This window comes from Taurulus bubalis, assembly GCF_910589615.1.
Source record: "Taurulus bubalis genome assembly, chromosome: 16".
Taxonomy (NCBI): Eukaryota; Metazoa; Chordata; class Actinopteri; order Perciformes; family Cottidae; genus Taurulus; species Taurulus bubalis.
In genome coordinates this window covers 1,696,980-1,714,250 of record NC_136604.1, presented here as the reverse complement: position 1 = coordinate 1,714,250, position 17,271 = coordinate 1,696,980, and the positions used below count along the sequence as shown (strand labels likewise).

Here is a 17,271-nt window from a genome sequence, read left to right as displayed (position 1 = left end):
TGTGCTTTATTAAAGAAGTCAGATCTGTCCTCGTAGCGGGAGCTCTCACGGCTAACAGACACACTAACGCCGCCCTCCGGGTCTCGTTGTATTTAGCTAACGGTAGCTAACGGTCGCGTTAGCGAGCAGCTCCAGGGATGGCGGAGGCTCCCGGGACGTCGAGTGAGACGATCACGGAGACCGTCCAGACCAGCACGCCGCCGCCGCAGCAGGTAAGCGGCAGGTGGAGGACGGTGACTGGTAGTGGACTTCCTGCGGAGGGAAAACATGGCGCTCCGCTTCACGAGGCCTGGCCGGTGAGAGGGGACGGTTCTGGACCAGGACCTGGTACACAGCAGGTCTTTAACTCAAGTCTGGCTGTCAGGACTGATCCGGAAACCAGAGCGTGGCGTTACCGCCTATTCCGATTTGAGATCTGCCCTTCATTGAAGGAGATGATAGCATAATCATGGTGTATCTGATCCAGGAGCAGTGTATACAGTCAGCATGTGGACCACCCTGTCCATGTGGTGCTGGTCTGAGTCTGTTCCACTGAAGGTTCAGATAACCGAGAACACATCAGGGTTCTTCCGGCTTTGGGCCCTGTCCAGGTCCATCAATCTACGGGCTGTAACAATCCCACTGATATCCGTTACGTTAATGAGACCTTAATGGAGCAATTATTGACACAATTATGACGATATAACTGCAAAGGTTCTATATGACAAATTCACTATGTCCCCAACCGCTTTGCGTGGAGGGAAGGAGTTTCCATGAGGAAGTCCTCCTCTGCGTGGGCCCAGGATGTGTAAGTGCCTGTGGGACTGGGCCTCAGGACCTTCTGTCTGTGAGGACTCAGTCAGCCCTCCGCCCTGTCTGAAGCCCAGTGTCTCTCATGTTACAGGAGGGACGCAGCCTGACCATCAAGCTGAGGAAGAGGAAGACGGAGAAGAAGGTGGAGTGGTCCAGCGACACCGTTGACAACGAGCACCTCGGGAGAAGGTCTTCAAAATGTGAGTTCCTCTTCCTCATGAGCCTCACTGGTTCCTTTTCTGTCGGTAAAGGTGGGATTATTGAGAGCTGGAATAGGACGTCCCACATGGCTGTGCTGACTTCTGAAGCCGCCTTTAACACAAGGTTAGTCCAGAGTGGGCCCATATCTCACTGAGACGCTCTCTGGCTGGCTGGGAATGCTCTTCAAAGTCAGTCAGTCCTGACAATACCACAGAGAACAAGAGTCTCTGTAACTTCAGGGTTTCCTCTGGTCAGTCCATCCATGCTCAGGACCTGATGGACTCTTCTGTGTGAGAAGTCAGGGCTGAACCAGGGTCAGGTGTCACCCACAGAGGAGCATTATACGTCCCCCTGATGGGAACTAGTTCATAATCTTAAAAAATAAAATAGAACTAACAACATGTATTACCTTTTTTTATTTTGCACCATAAATATATATTTGACATGATTTAAGAATCATAATCATGTATTGGCTAAGTACGTTGTACTTCTGAGGAACTGGACTCGGTGAAGGTGCAGAACAATAAACAGACATAATAAAATATAATAAGACGATGCGCTGCAGGCTGCCCTGGTGTGTGGCAGTGATGGAGAGATGAAGCTTTCCATCCAATCGGTTGGCTCCTGGGCCGAAGCTTCATAGGGCTTCATTCGCTCTCCTGCGCCACCAAGTGGACAATACATGTAAAACAGGCAGAGTGATCATAACCACACCATATGAGGGCTTTGGTGTGTGAAGCTATGAATTGAATAAATGAACGAATTATGTTCGTGATGCCAATGCATACATTATGAACTTATTGATATGGTGTTTGTCTTTATGATTTAATGTCGGGGTCAAAAGGGAAAGTGGAAACAATTGGGGAGACTGTGCTTATGTTACTAGGGCCAACATTTTATTAATTTTTATTTAAAAATGGCTTCAGGCGGTGTCTTTTTTTTGAGGCGATTTTGCCTGCTTTAGTAAACCCCGTTTCACACGGTTGAGATGAAGCTGGCACAGAGGAAAGCAAGCGTACACACACTGGTTGGGCTCCTAGTTTTCATGCAGGGATCTATAAGGCCTCAGCACGGATGAGGAGTTATTGTTGTATCAAGTTCCTTTGAACACAACAGACACTTTTAAAACACCAGAAATTAGAAGAAATACATTAGAACAAGGGATACGCTGTGTTGTCACATTTATTTACAGTTTATTACGATAGTTATTATTACTATGTACATACCTTATTAGGAGAGACCAGCTAAAAATATTCATAGACAGGGAAAATCTCCTCTTTCTGGCTGGCTCCAACGCAAAAAATAAACAAAAAGATCTCAAAATTCTTTGATCTAAGATTTCTGACTATCTTCAGAATGTAATAAATATCAGAACTGAATTAATAAATTTTTCATATGGCCGTAATATGTTTTTCCATGTATATGCCGGTGAAATATAGTGAAGCGTGAAATACACTCCTGCTGAACTACCTCATTTATTAAATCAAACTGCAGCTGAAAATCTATTTTTACCACATGCTCGCTATTTCTGAAGATGCGTGTTTGAACAGGATGTGATGCTGTCGGGAACGAGCTCAGGAGGAGTCAGTGAAGGCATCATCTGTAGGTGTAGATCCTAACCCTGTACGTTGTGTTGCAGGCTGCTGTATTTATGAGAAGCCCCGGCAGTTTGGAGAGTCGTCCTCTGAAAGCGATGGAGATGATGACAATGGTGATGACGATGAAGGGTGCGGCAGTGCTCACTGTGTCCTGGGCCACGGCCGGAGAAGCCCTGGACAGAGGGGGGGTGCGGGGACCACACTGCCCCCGAACTCCGGAGGCTCGCACACCCACTGAGGGGATCCTCACCATGACAACGACTGCACTCTTTTTTTAGTTTGGTTCCATCCCTGAGGCCAAGGTAGGAGTCAGGAGCCCCAGCTGGAGCAGGATTATGCCTCTGCTGATGCTCTGAGGAGCTCAGAGCAACATGGATTATTGAATAAGCCTAATTGAAAAGCCTGCTCTCCTTTCCACAGATAAAGCATGCTCAGTGTTGTGCTAACTGACATGCTAACATGGAACGGTGACGACGAGTTCACACTACCACGTCCTTAAGGAGACGGCCGCGTGACTTCTGCATGTTTTAGCCCGTTTACTATGATCACACACGCATCACTGCTGAGCATTCTCCAAAGCAGCTAGCACACTGATAGCATTAGCAATGCTTTCCTATTGGTTTCCATTGAGTTCACCATGCTATGCCAATAAACATTGAGGTTTATGATCCATCACAGTGGACATCCTGGCTGCTTTTGTTTTTGTCACAGTTGTTTTGCCGATATGCAATTTAAGTTTTCAACTGACGATTATTTCTCAAGTCATAGAATATTTGTCTCTAAAATGTGAGAAGATGGAGAACATAGTCCGTCTCTCTGTTCAGGACCGCCGTGACCAACAACATTCACGTATACGACCAAGGCTTTGAGATGAAAGAACAGATTACCTTCAATTATCCAGATGGTTCCAGATCCATCCTGTCGAGCGACCAAAGACCAGTCACTGCAGCGCTATTTAAGATGCGTCTCCAACTCATTTGATCCAATGTTTGTCAAAAGTTTTAGCGCTATTAGGGCCCGTTCACATCAGACACGACTCTCAAAAACGCGTCTTTTTCCCAAAGATGTTCCCTTCACAAATATGTCAAAGTATTCATATTCTGGCAAATTTAGCTGATTTAAAAATCGCTTTTGTTTTTTCCACCAAACATCAGGCTGCCTGAGGGCTTCCCAACAATGACACCTGAAATAATGGATTACAAAACCTCTACAAGTGGTTCTCCTGCCTGAGGTCAGAGGTCATAAACCGCCTCGCTGTGTTGTGACGCCATGCTTTGGAAAATGATTGGCAGCAGTAATGTAAACAAAATGTGATGTCACAGATGAGCCAGAACACGTGAAGTCACTGCTATTGTGTAGTGAGCACAGAGCTGGTACTTCACCATGTGTTCACCTGTTCTGCTCCATCTAACCATGAGTGTGCTTCAGGGCTTTGGATCAGCAGGGATGTAAAACACGTCTGACCCACAGACTCCAGCAGGAGGCTGTGGGTCAGCGCAGCATGTTGGGAAGAGATGGACATGCTGAGCTTATAGTATATAATACAGCACATTGCTTTCTATTCTTAAGTTATTGCTGGACTTCATTCTAAACGTGCTAATACTTGATATGCAGTCGACCTCAGTCTGTAGTAACTCTGCAGTCGCTACCCATTACGAGAGGATTAGAGCAGAGTGGACTGACTCCTTATTTAGCTGCTGTCTGTTTCAGGGGCGTAGGCCTGTTTAAAGCTGAGGGACGGCTGCTGACGGAGCACTTTACAGAAGACTGATGTGTCACTACGTAACCAGTGTTAGAGAAGGTCTTCATTAAGCCTGGTTCATTCAATTCCTCCAATGTTGCTTTGACTTCATGTATTATTGTATTTTGCTGTTCTAAGAGATGGTCATCTGATTGGAAACTGTCTTTCTCTTATGATGGAAGAGGGGGCAGAGCCAGAGGATGTCCTGTACAGCTCCGCATGCAGAGCGTGGGTCTGGGTCGTCTTAGACCAGCTGAGCGTCCAGATCCCTGTTATTGAGGATGTGACCTCACTGAAAGAGTGCTGGTTGCATTGCTTTAGATGACTCCATTGTGTCCACTGGACAATCCTAGAAACTGACTTGTAGTGGATTTCTTTGCACAGGGTGGTAATGAGTGAAGTCAGAGGATGAATGGGTGTTAATGCACCCATAGGTGCCCATTCAGTACAGCTGCATGTGGGTCATCATTTGACTCTATGAACTAGATCTAAAGACTGAGGATGGAACAGACGGGTCAGGACAGACGGGTCAGAGGAGGCAGGACAGACGGGTCAGAGGAGGCAGGACAGACGGGTCAGGACAGACGGGTCAGGACAGACGGGTCAGAGGAGGCAGGACAGACGGGTCAGAGGAGACGGGTCAGGGCAGGTGGAGGTGCTTGACTGCTGGCTTTGTGCTCATGTCTTAGCTACGGCCAACACGTCCCTGACACAGGCTCCATCATCATCATCATCATCATCATCATCATCATCATCATCATCATCCTCCTCCTCCGCAGTTCCAGACCTTGTTTAACAGAATGTGAAGCACACTGTTCCTTCATAACACCACCCTGTGGGCCGTCTCTTCACATACATATGTACACTGTTCTTGTACTGGTAATGCACCTTTCTGTATATACTATTACGCATAATGAGAGCAGGTTTAATGTGAATTAAAGTTTTAAACTGGTGAAAGTGGCCTCCAAGTGTGTTATACTGTATATTACAGGAATCATGCGTCCCTGAAGGAAAATCTTGTGTTTCTCCTTCCCTAAAGACGAGCCTGGTGCTTTTCAGAAGATGACTCAAATGTTCATCACTGTTTCCTCCTTCAGCTCACTGCTGGGCCTTTAAACACTAGTTAGGGTCCGAGCAACTGACAGAGTCAGTCCCGAGAGGACCCTATTGAAATACAAAGGGTTATTATTATTATTCCCTATGATTCTTATTTTTGTACATTGGCCGCCTTTTTGGGGCACTTGTCATATTCAAAAACTCACCAAATTTGGAACACTTGTCAGGCCTGGTGAAAATAGGCATGTATCAAAGCCGGGAAAAAAAGTTCCAAAAAATGACTCTCTAGCGCCCTCTACAAGTTGGACCGGCGACGCCCCTCGCCCAGAATTTTTTTTTACTTGAAAAAATTCACACATGTTTGTCTCCACCTGCTCTACAAAAAAGCCTCTCAGACCCATAAAGTCCGCCTATGAATATTTTCCGCCATCTTGGATTTTGTGAAAAACACATTATTGTAGTTTATTCCTAAACGCTTGGTCCTTTTTATACCAAACTAGGTACCTATCATCAATGGCACTGGATCATCAATACTGCATTGCAATTTCTTTGATATCTCATTGCGTTGAGGAGATATCGACCAATCAACCTCTTAGGGGCGTGTCTTGTTTTTAAACACTCATAACATTAAAACTATTTGGACAAACGACTCCAAACTTGGGGTATATGTGCACATCGCATCCCCTAACTTGCAATAAATCAGGCGTCCAATTTGAACAATAGGGGGCGCTACAGTACTTCGGCCAATTTGCCATTTTCGGCCCATTTATGCTAATTTTAGCATATATTTGCATTTACGCCAAATACTACTACTCCTACAAATTTCAGACAATCGACTTAAATTCTGTTCTAAAGTGATGTCAAGACCCTCAGGAGTATGGCTTGTGCGCTCGCAAGGTTTTCACTCAACGGTCTTGACGTGATGGGGACCCAAAGACGCGCCTACTTTGAGCTAACCGCTATATGAGAGAAAGCTGCTGTAACTCCTCCATACATGATGCTATTACCCCAATACTCCTCATGCATGATACTGGTCCATGCCTGAGGACATGTACATGACAAATGTTCAGATTGTCATAGCGCCACCTACTGGCAAAAGTAAATCAGCCAAACGGCATCGGATTTACATCTAATTTACATGACCTGCACTCTTCACGTAAAGAAACATGATGCCAAGTGTATGTTGCATTCTCTTCATGCACAATAACAGTCTTCCTGTATGGGCGGCCATTTTGGGGAAATAATTTACTCAGCAGGCGTTTTGCCGATGTCATTTTCTTAACACCATTAGTCAAGTTAGTCACCATGAGATGCAAGTAGCGCCGTCCGCTGCACCTTCAACATCAATGTGAACAATCAACCTCAATGTGAATGTTCAATCTTGTCACCGGCCAAAAGCAGAGACTGGTATGTGAAATGTTCATACTTGAAACCGGTGTGTACCGTTTGAACTGGGCGAGTCGGCGACATGCCGGCTACCCCAAATGTGCCGGGATAAGCGAGGACCCGCTCACAGCTGCTCGCAGCTTTAATTAGTTTTCTTCTTCATTGGAAAGGTTCGGTGTTGGTTCTACTGAAAATCTTAACCATACATTTCATTTAAATAGTTGCAGATAACTTTTCTCTCCATCACCTAATCGATTATTGCAGCCCTAAATTCAGAAGTTAAGTTTGCAAATTCATTTTCATGTTTCGGTTACACGTTGTCTGCTAGTCTGAAAACAAATGAAAGACAGTCTGATATTTACTTTCATGGCATAGTGCAGGGTTCTGCTTCGGTAATACACTGAACATGACTTCCTGTTTCATCTTAGTAGCAGTTTTGCCTTTTCATAAATATGGGATTTCAACATTTATATTCTAATTTGATCATACATCATGTGCACACAGTTGGACAATTACATCTTAAGATTTAATAACATCGTACAGGCTTGTGATACAGGTCAGGCTTCTTGAATAAATGATTAGAGGCACATGCTATATATGACGTCTAAAGTGGCTAATACAACATTAGTGTTGAATGCAAAACATGCTTGTGCACTAAAACCAACATATTGTTGTACCTTTTAAATCCTAAACATGGGAAGGAAAATAAAGCCTATACAAATGCAGACTTGTGGAGAAAAGTTAAGTTTGAAACAAGCGATATCATAGCAGAGAAAATAGACATGAAGTACAAAACTATTGTGCAGGAAACATGAACATGTGCTGCTGGTGTCATGTGTCACTTAATCTCTCAACGGTGCTTCCTCTGACGGCAACAATCATAAGCCATGTTCCTAATGCGTTATATAAAGTACTGTATGCCTTAAACCAAAGTGATACACTCACTCATAGTATTTAACTATCAGGGTGCTGAAACCACTTCAACAGCAATTAGACACTTGTTCAAAGAAATAAACTGAACATGGAACCAAGTATAGCATTTCATTCATTTAGTCCTCGGCCTCAAAATACATTTTTATTTGACAAACTGTGAGGCCGAAGTAGAGTAGAGACCTCTTGGCTGCAATAGAGTGTGTGTTGTAGTGTGGGTGTGAAAGGTCAGTGGGTCAGCTGGGCGGTCACTCAGAGCTCCTCCATCCTCTGACACGGACCTCATCCAGTGAAGAGGAACATTAGCCTTCTGCTCAACTAGAGCCGTGATGTCACAGGAGTGACGTGAGGAGCACAGAAACATTACTCGGCATGATCAGACTGAACAAAGCCAGACTGCAGCTTGTGGTCCGGGGCTGTTATACTGGGTGATGATGCCGTGCTAGAATACTCCAAATACAGTCCTCAGCGTGGATTGCTGGTTAAAGTTCAACCACGGTTCAAAGCCGGTCTACTGGAGCCAGCTGGAGACGACACCAAGCAGCCGTCACATGGATCCATGCCTAAACTAGAGGAGCGGTGGGAGCAGTACTAGCTGGGGAGACGGTTAATGTCACTTTGCCTCAAGATGGCGGCCACAGAACCGTCTGTGGTGAATGTGCAGTCCACTTGGATAGAGCTGTGAATCCAATTGCTCTTAATATGGACTTCATTATGAAAGCGCTGGACACAGAGGGAACAGAGACCGACCAATCAGAGGCTGCTCAGGACTTGGTGCGTCCTGCAGAAAACATTTCGGACCCTTTAGACCTGACCATCAGGGGCACGTTATGTTAACGGAGTCCATCTGAAAGCTCGATCCTGAACCGGCTTCTTCCAGTGCCCTCGTGTTCCTTTGACCAATTTGTCTATATTGATTTTCTCCTACAATTTCAGATCATTGAAATTGTGAATAGGGTTGTTTTGGGTTCAAATCTGTTCCTTTCTTCGGACCCAGAATGCACAGCAGGCAGTGAGTCCTCAGTGAAACAGAGGCATGGTGGAAGATGAGAGAAGTCGCCCCACAAGAAACAGAGTGAATCTTTCTTGAACATTCATGGCTCCTTTAATTACGGACCATTTGAGGAGTCGTTTACTTTCTGATACTAAACTTTGTACTGGGATCCACACGAACATCCTGGAGACAACATTCAGACCGAGGACAGATCAATAGTGTTGAACATAAAGTGACAAGAGTAAAATGTCTGAGTTTGTGATGAAGGTGCAAGCCGACTGTTTAGTAAGAGCGTGCAGAACACAGAGGCGCAGTGAAGGCGTCCCGCTGGAGGAGGTCCCATTCAGCTCCTGAATACTGCGTCTCCTCGGCGTCTGTGGAAAAGACAGGGCTCTTAGTACAGCTGGTCTGGAGAACAGAGCGCCACCATGAGGTGGTGTACCGGTGCTGGTGCAGTGCCATGGACTTCTGGAAAACTACACACTGCCCTACGATCCAAATAGGCCATATGAATCAATCAGTGAACTACAGGAGACTGTCCCAGGGTAGGAACTGCTTTCCTCCACAGTCTTTTGCAGTTCTGGTCACCCTTTCTATTCGTAATAACAGAATACTGTCAGAGAACATGACATGATCAGCCTCGTTGGAAACAAACTGCCAAGTTAGTCAAATGTCCTGGAAGAGAAAAACATCCGTAGTCAAACTTTCTGGTGCACCACTTTTTGTACTGTGCTTGTTTCGCGTTTAATGAGGGTTTCATTCCATTTAAATTAAATGTATTTAGTAAAGCCCAAAATCACAAATTAGCCTCAGAGGGCTTTACATCTGTACACATACAAACAAGTCAATTAAAAAAGGACATTTCAGGGGTGCTCACTGAAACAATCCAAATCAACCGGTCTGATCCTCTGACTAATTGGCTTTCTCATTCACAGAGTTAGCTGATCTCAGCAATTAATTTTGTGAATACAGTGCTAGAACTGACAGAAATGATCACTATGGAAACAAGACCCAGTAATCATCACTTGGGAGCCATTAGTATGGCTATTGGTGGTCTTGACATAAGCATTTCTTATGGTCCATTTTTCTGTGAACAGACACAAATGAAAAGTGAAGCAGTGGGAGATCACAGGCCTGAAGGCAGAAGACCTCTATGAATCCTTTATTCTCTGTGGTTCCTGCTGGTTTCACAGCTCTCACAGAATGTCACACTTATTTTGCTATGGTAACAGAATCTGAATAGATGACGATGGCCTCACTGTGTGTGAGTATGTGACTGTCATATACCGGCTGAGAGACAAGTTGTTCCTCTAACATATATACATGAAGCCCCTGTGTCATATCAGCTGATCCCAGCCTTTAATCTAAAGTGTGCTTAGTGCAAAAATAAAAACACACCAACATGTACAAGCCTACCTTAGGGGGTCGGACACATAGATAAGACAGACGTCGACCTGGTCTGGTATCATTCTGATGGCTAATAATGGAACTAAAGAAAGATCAGAGTCACTCAGAACTAGCTGCATATTCTGGGCCAAGAACCTAGCAGGGGATTTATAGTCAACTTAAAGAATGATGACTTCTGCCAATCAAATATATATATCCCACTGATATGGACTTTTGAGGATAATACTGATATTGATAGTTGGGAATATTCAATATATGGTCGTAGTAAATCAACAAATAGTAATAAACAAACACACAATAAGCCCATTGTGTTGCTCCTTTGTTGGCTCTAGTGCAGGTAGCGGTCAGATAAATGTAGTGGAGGAAAAGGCACGGTATGGTCAATGTAGTGAAGCAGAGGTATAAAGAAGTGCAGAATGGTTAACACTCAACTAAAGAACCTCAAAGTTGTACTCTAATAGTGCATAGAGACTAAAGGACAGCTGGAATCAATCTTTTTTGTTGTTTCGGGACTTTTTTAAATTACATGATTAACTCATAAAACCAAAACACTATGGAGACTGTCAGAGGGGGAAACTGTATCGCAGGTGTTGAAATGTAACCTAAGTATCACATCAGATGAATGAAGGGGCTCTTACCTTAACTCGTCTACACCTTTTCCTTCACAGACACGAGCTGTTCTTTAGGTTCCAGGCCGTCTGTCATGTCTTTGTTCTCCTTGCCCTCCCCGGCACAGTCTTCTTTTTCTTCCTCTACGCCGAGGATCACACTCTGACGAACACTGACGGAGATCACCAATGCCTGGATGATGCCGTAGATCAAGGCGAACTGAGGGAGGTACTCCTGGATCAACCAGAGCAACCCTGCCATTCCAACTGTGGAAACAAAAAACATGGCCATGCCGTGGAACCACAGCCTCAGCGCTCCCTGGACCCCCAGCACCTCCAGGATCAGCTTGGCAGGGGGGGACACGGTCCACAGAAAGCCAACGACAAACAGATCAAACAGGTGGCGCAGGAAGTTGAAAGAGATCTCGTAGTGCTCCGGAAGGACTTCCACCTTCAAGCTGTGTGCAAAGATCCGGAAAGGCGATGTCAACTCAGAGGAGGGAGGCGTAGGAGATGGAGGCGGCGTCCCGTAGTCAGAGAAGTCCCCGTCAACATCACACGCATCTCCACTCCGACCCTCACGTTTCCTCCGTCTTAAGTCACTTGATTCTGTTTTTCTTGGCCACGAAAGATAAGAAGTAGGGAGATATTTATTCCACCATCTAGAAACATCCTGTTTGCCAGCGCTGAGGACTTCTGCTGCCACGGGCTGCAGCTTCTCCTGCGCCTCCCAGTACTCCTCTGCTGGACTGCTCTGGTCACCTGGACGTCTCCACCCTCCCCACATCCAGGAGCTCCACCCACCTGATGCGGGGTCGCTGCCCCTGGTTGTCCCGGTGGAGGTCTCCTCTGACCCGGGGGCCCAGGAGCGCACCCACCCCCACGTGCGGCCCACCACGGCGGCCATGATGTCTCTCTGGGCTGCTGGAGCTGAACTCAAGTCAAAGTCACGCAGTTCTCAGCTCTGAGAGCTCACTGGGAGAACACGCATGCACTGCCAGTTGTAATGTTGTTATACTGGTTCACAGAGACACACCTGTGGGTGAGCGGAACAGTTCAACAGACACGTACAGTCTCACATGACGCCAGGCTTCAGTCTGCTTCACCTGCAGCTCATCTCGAAGAGCAGGGCAGCGAGCTGCTGACTTCACTTCGGCTTCGGCTTTTCACACGTCAGCTAGAATCAACGTCACAAACTTGTTCAACTTTTCAGTCTCCCGAAACACTTGCTTCAGTCTTCACACCTGCAAATGAAACAGCATTCTTAGCTAACCCTTCTTCACAATACCACGTCGACGAGGTAGCGAAAGTTACGTGCTCACGTTAGTCTGCAGGTCCGTGACTAAGCTAACCTAGCTACTACCGGGACAACTAGCTGGGTTAACCTTCAGTAACAGCTACTTTATTAACACAGTCTCTACTTTTCGGCGTGTCTAAGCCAACATGGTAAAGTATGCTCACCTTCAGCGACGTTAGCTCGCGCTGGTCTGGACCGGAAGCTGGCCCTCTGGTTAGTGTCAGATCAGTTGCTCCTCCTGGACGCGAGTCGGAAACACGCGGACGGGTTTCCGTTGTGCGCGTGGACCAAGCTTCAGGACGACAGCTACCGCTAACAGACCCACACGGTGCGGAGCCTTAGGGCCGCCGGGACTTGTGGTTACCGAGACAACGACAGGACACGGGCGGACTACCGGTTCAGTGTCCACCTTCAAAATAAAACTCACTTCACCATTTGTAACTTAGTTAATGCGTATGCTGTCCGCTTTGCTGTTGTGGCAAGTACGGATTTAGAACCAGTCTGACCCCTTTACCTGAGGCACCAGTATGATTCAGAGCCAGTCAGACCCCTTGAGGCGCCAGTATGGATTTAGAACTTGGGCGCGGTCTCAACCCATATTATGGTTTATAACATACCATCACGTGGGCCAACATTAGAGTTCTTAAATACAGGTCCAGACACTGGTTGGTTCACTAGCAGGCAGCTGATCAGGGTGTGTACTTCAGCTGCTTAACTAGCACCATCAAGACCTACCCGTTTACCCTGGTGTTTGTTTTAAATACCCTTTTAATTCATTTTCACTGTTTTATTGCGTTTTGTATGCCATCTTCTGATGTGTTTTTTTAAACTGTACAGCACTTTGTGACCTTTTGTCTGAAATTTGCTTTATAAATTAAAATCATGATTCACTTCAGAGTTACTATGGAAAAGTCAGAAGTTGCAATGGAAAAGTCAGAAGTTGCAATGCAACAGTCCATTAACTCCAAAAATGTAACCCCATAATTGTGTAGTACATCCGTCAAAGGAGTGTACTTATTGTAGTCAACCTGCCCACATCGGGGCCCCCTCCAAAAACCACAAACGTCAAGTCATTCTGTTCAACCATTTATTTAAAACATCTTTAAACAAGTTTCATATCAAAGGTTAAATCCAGTTAACAGTTTAGGAAAGATTGTGACAAAGAGGAAGGAGCCTGTTTATCTATATGAAAACTGAGGGACAGGTAATGCTCATTTTCCTGAGGACTTTGTATCGGCCCACCTTTTACACTTGGTGTTCACAATTCACAAGTTGCAGCAGCGGTGAAGGGACATTACATCTTTGGTTCAGTCTCAGCACGTCAGAGTTCACCCTAGAGACCAGCCTCATACCGCCGTCCATCAGCAGCAACATGGTTCCATCCTCGTGTCTGGAGGTCTTCCAGTCGTACCTGAGAACACAGAAATATCAGTTACACCAGTGTTTGCTTTCATCACTTCTTCAACAGAAGATGCGCCTGAGTGTCTCAGTGCGCTGCGAGTAGACTTCACTAAACAATCAGTAGAACCAAATAACTGAATCATCATTGACCAAACTCAGACACAAGCACAAAACATAGGACTTTGTGTCCCAGACTTACCTAGAGAGTCTCCATCTAGTCCCGCTACGTTGAACACCTGGAGAGCACACACACGTACACCAGCATCAGAACCAGTTCTCATGTCAGTCTGCACTGAGCATCAGTAATATGCGTGCTCAGTGCACTGTGAAAGGTCGTCATGGTTTATCAGAGACTCTAGTCTAGTGAATCATCACAGCAGCATATTGTGCATGAAGCATAACATTCAGTGGCATCCTGGCACTCACCTCACTGAAGGTAAGACCGGAGCACCAAGCAGTCAGGAGAACCAGCTGGTCCTCAATGCAGCCATCTTCAATTAAAAAGCAGTAAGTTTAGTTTTAAAATGGCGTGGGTCATTGGAATTTAAAGCCTCTGTAGTACTAGTCCTGGCTAAGCCCTGCAGAGGGTGATCCAACCGCAGCAGACCCCAGAGCCTCTACAGGCCAGGAGGTAACCAGGTCACGTGTTCAACAGAAGCTGCGCCTGTCTGAGTGTCTCAGTGCGCTGCGAGTAGACTTCACTAAACAGTCAGTAGAACCAAATAACTGAATCATCATTGACCAAACTCAGACACAACGCTATGGGAGAAAGGCTCCGAGCCTCATTAGGATGACCTTATGAGTTGTAATGCAATAGTATGGGCTTATAGCCAAACACTTCTGCATTACCTGATCAATGTCTCCATCACTGGGTTGACCTTTAAGTTGGTGCTCGCAGCTGTTCAGCGGTCACTCCCGACTCCTTTCCGTCAGTGTTGACGAGCTACAAGGAAAATGTCTATCAGTACCATCACACGGCAGAGCAAGGACACGTTCAGGGACCACACCTGTAGGATGTTTTAGCTCCTTTACTGTAACCAAGTAGTTTATAAAGAAACTGACTGGTTCTGGATAACTGGACCAGTTTCATCGCAATAAGATGGCAGCAAAAGCTGAGATGTTGTAATGATTAACCAGCTAAAGAAAACTATGAAGCATGCGTTGAACAATGTCAAGCAGTTCCAGGTCTACATGATTAACAGTAAATGGGGTAAAACATACCAGTGGTGTGGTTATGTGGTCAGTGCACTGTGAAAACAACTTCATGCTTTTGTCAGAGACTCTAGTCTATAAGATCATCATTCCACAAACAAAACATAGGACTTTGTGTCCCAGACTTACCTAGAGAGTCTCCATCTAGTCCCGCTACGTTGAACACCTGGAGAGCACACACACGTACACCAGCATCAGAACCGGTTCTCATGTCAGTCTGCACTGAGCATCAGTAATATGCGTGCTCAGTGCACTGTGAAAGGTCGTCATGGTTTATCAGAGACTCTAGTCTAGTGAATCATCACAGCAGCATATTGTGCATGAAGCATAACATCAGTGGCATCCTGGCACTCACCTCACTGAAGGTAGGACCAGAGTACTGCAGCACCAAGCAGTCAGGAGAACCAGCTGGTCCTCAATGCAGCCATCTTCAGTCAGCGAGCCTGAAAAAAAACCAAAACAAACAGAAGTATCGTTACACCAGTGTTTGCTTCCATCACTTCAACAGAAGCTGCGCCTGTCTGAGTGTCTCAGTGCGCTGCGAGTAGACTTCACTAAACAATCAGTAGAACCAAATAACTGAATCATCATTGACCAAACTCAGACACAACGCTATGGGAGAAAGGCTCCGAGCTTCATAATTGTAATGCAATAATAGTATGGGCTTATAGCCAGACCCTTCTGCATTACCTGGTCAATGTCTCCATCACAGGGTTGAACTTTGAGAAGTTGGTGCTAGCAGCTGTAAAGCGGTCACTCCGACTCCTTTCTGTCCATGTTGACGAGCTACAAGGAAAATGTCTATCAGTACCATCACACGGCAGAGCAAGGACACGTTCAGGGACCACACCTGTAGGATGTTTTAGCTCCTTTACTGTAACCAAGTAGTTTATAAAGAAACTGGACTGTGTGGTTCTGGATAGCTGGGTCAGTTTCATCGCAATAAGGTGGCAGCAAATTTGTTTTTGGCTAAGCCACACCGTGGTAGTTTCTAGTGAATAATAAGTCACAGCACCACTATAACACTGCTTTCATAAAAGCTTGACATATTGTAATTATTAACCAGCTTAATAAAACTATGATGCGTTGAACAATGTCAAGCAGTTCCAGGTCTACATGATTAACAGTAAATGGGGTAAAACATACCAGTGGTGTGGTTATGTGGTCAGTGCACTGTGAAAATAACTTCATGCTTTTGTCAGAGACTCTAGTCTATAAGATCATCATTCCACAAACAAAACATAGGACTTTGTGCCCCAGACTTACCTAGAGAGTCTCCATCTAGTCCCGCTACGTTGAACACCTGGAGAGCACACACACGTACACCAGCATCAGAACCGGTTCTCATGTCAGTCTGCACTGAGCATCAGTAATATGCGTGCTCAGTGCACTGTGAAAGGTCGTCATGGTTTATCAGAGACTCTAGTCTAGTGAATCATCACAGCAGCATATTGTGCATGAAGCATAACATCAGTGGCATCCTGGCACTCACCTCACTGAAGGTAGGACCGGAGTACTGCAGCACCAAGCAGTCAGGAGAACCAGCTGGTCCTCAATGCAGCCATCTTCAGTCAGCCTGAAAAACAGCAGTTATGGATTAGAGTTACTTTCTCATTCGTTTTTATTAAGCATACATCTGTAGCAGTTATAACCAATAAAAAAACAGTTTAGTTTTGAAATGGCATGGGTCATTGGCATTTAAAGCCCTGCAGAGGGTGCTCAAACCCCAGCAGACCCCAGACTCTACAGGCCAGGAGGCAACCAGGTCACGTGGTTCTGTTCAACAGAAGCTGCGCCTGTCTGAGTGTCTCAGTGCGCTGCGAGTAGACTTCACTAAACAGTCAGTAGAACCAAATAACTGAATCATCATTGACCAAACTCAGACACAACGCTATGGGAGAAAGGCTCCGAGCCTCATTAAGATGACCTTATGAGTTGTAATGCATCATTAATGCAATATCAATAGTTTGGGCGTATAGCTGTAGTGCACGTAGCATAACATTCAGTGGCACTGACTCACTGTTTATCCACATGGAGGTCCTTGGACATCGTCATAGAGAGAACGAAGAGCTCGCGGGTCGATGGCAGGTTCCCTCGCGCGCTGCAGCGTGGTCTTCTCGCAGTGCCACGTGCTCATCGTCAGAGAAGCACAGCACGCGCTGCTCTTCTTCCCTGTCCGCGAGCTCACTGATCTTATGCCTAAAGAGTCCGTTAGGACGCGACTCACTGGGCTTCACACCACCCTCCATCGTTTCTTTCAGGTCTTGAAACGCGTGTCCACTCCGGATGACTGCGCTCACAGCCAACTGGAGGAAGCGCCGCCAGAGAGAGACTGAAACGACCTCCAGCCAGGACTTATATACACGGTTCCTTTTTAGGTGCCCTCAATAATGCCTGTTTGTGCAAATTATACCATATGTACAAATACCATGGATTAGATGTACATTTCAGGAAAGAGAAAAATACAAGAACAACTTTAAGACACAATGACCAATAATATATCATTACTATTACTATGTGTTTAAAAAAATAAATGATTTTAGAGTATTTATAAAGTAAACTCATGTCTCATTTGAAGTCTTGAGACGTTCCTTTAAATGAATTTCTCATCAATGTGATGTCAAGAAAGGGTCGAAAGGGCATACATA

The 17,271-nt window shown here is 45.6% G+C and overlaps 2 protein-coding genes and 1 long non-coding RNA gene across 4 annotated transcripts; 1 reads left to right on the top strand and 2 right to left on the bottom strand.

Annotated features, from left to right (window-relative positions):
* Window positions 1–17: 17 nt before the first annotated feature.
* ppp1r11 (protein phosphatase 1, regulatory (inhibitor) subunit 11) lies at window positions 18–3,266 on the top strand. 2 transcript variants are annotated; one of them, XR_013771158.1, is made up of 4 exons: window positions 18–212; window positions 884–992; window positions 2,633–2,893; window positions 3,012–3,266. XR_013771158.1 is itself a non-coding variant. In XM_079231834.1 (3 exons), exons 1-3 carry the CDS (start codon window positions 138–140, stop codon window positions 2,827–2,829), a joined length of 381 nt encoding a protein of 126 aa, XP_079087960.1. In that variant the 5' UTR covers window positions 18–137; the 3' UTR covers window positions 2,830–3,266. The 2 variants fall into 2 exon arrangements, 1 of the variants encoding a protein (XP_079087960.1); XM_079231834.1 differs by having other exon boundaries at window positions 2,633–3,266.
* A 4,024-nt stretch (window positions 3,267–7,290) lies between these two features.
* cUnh6orf47 (chromosome Un C6orf47 homolog) lies at window positions 7,291–11,786 on the bottom strand. Its single transcript, XM_079232127.1, has 2 exons — window positions 10,744–11,786; window positions 7,291–9,072 (listed from the first exon to the last, which is right to left on the bottom strand). Exon 1 carries the CDS (start codon window positions 11,618–11,620, stop codon window positions 10,754–10,756), a length of 867 nt encoding a protein of 288 aa, XP_079088253.1. The 5' UTR covers window positions 11,621–11,786; the 3' UTR covers window positions 7,291–9,072; window positions 10,744–10,753.
* Window positions 11,787–13,100: 1,314 nt separating this feature from the next.
* LOC306748586 lies at window positions 13,101–16,897 on the bottom strand. The gene is made up of 10 exons (XR_013771157.1): window positions 16,644–16,897; window positions 16,116–16,199; window positions 15,890–15,926; window positions 15,314–15,409; window positions 14,979–15,066; window positions 14,753–14,789; window positions 14,261–14,354; window positions 13,838–13,902; window positions 13,611–13,647; window positions 13,101–13,421 (listed from the first exon to the last, which is right to left on the bottom strand). It is a non-coding gene; the product is annotated as an uncharacterized lncRNA (long non-coding RNA).
* Between the last annotated feature and the right edge of the window lie 374 nt (window positions 16,898–17,271).

Bases quoted from the DNA above. Each gene is read 5' to 3' on its own strand.
- ppp1r11 (XM_079231834.1), top strand. From the start codon at position 138: ATGGCGGAGGCTCCCGGGACGTCGAGTGAGACGATCACGGAGACCGTC. The intron at 213-883 runs GTAAGCGGCAGG...CTCATGTTACAG, and splicing joins GCACGCCGCCGCCGCAGCAG to GAGGGACGCAGCCTGACCAT. The intron at 993-2,632 runs GTGAGTTCCTCT...GTTGTGTTGCAG, and splicing joins CGGGAGAAGGTCTTCAAAAT to GCTGCTGTATTTATGAGAAG.
- cUnh6orf47 (XM_079232127.1), bottom strand. From the start codon at position 11,620: ATGGCCGCCGTGGTGGGCCGCACGTGGGGGTGGGTGCGCTCCTGGGCC.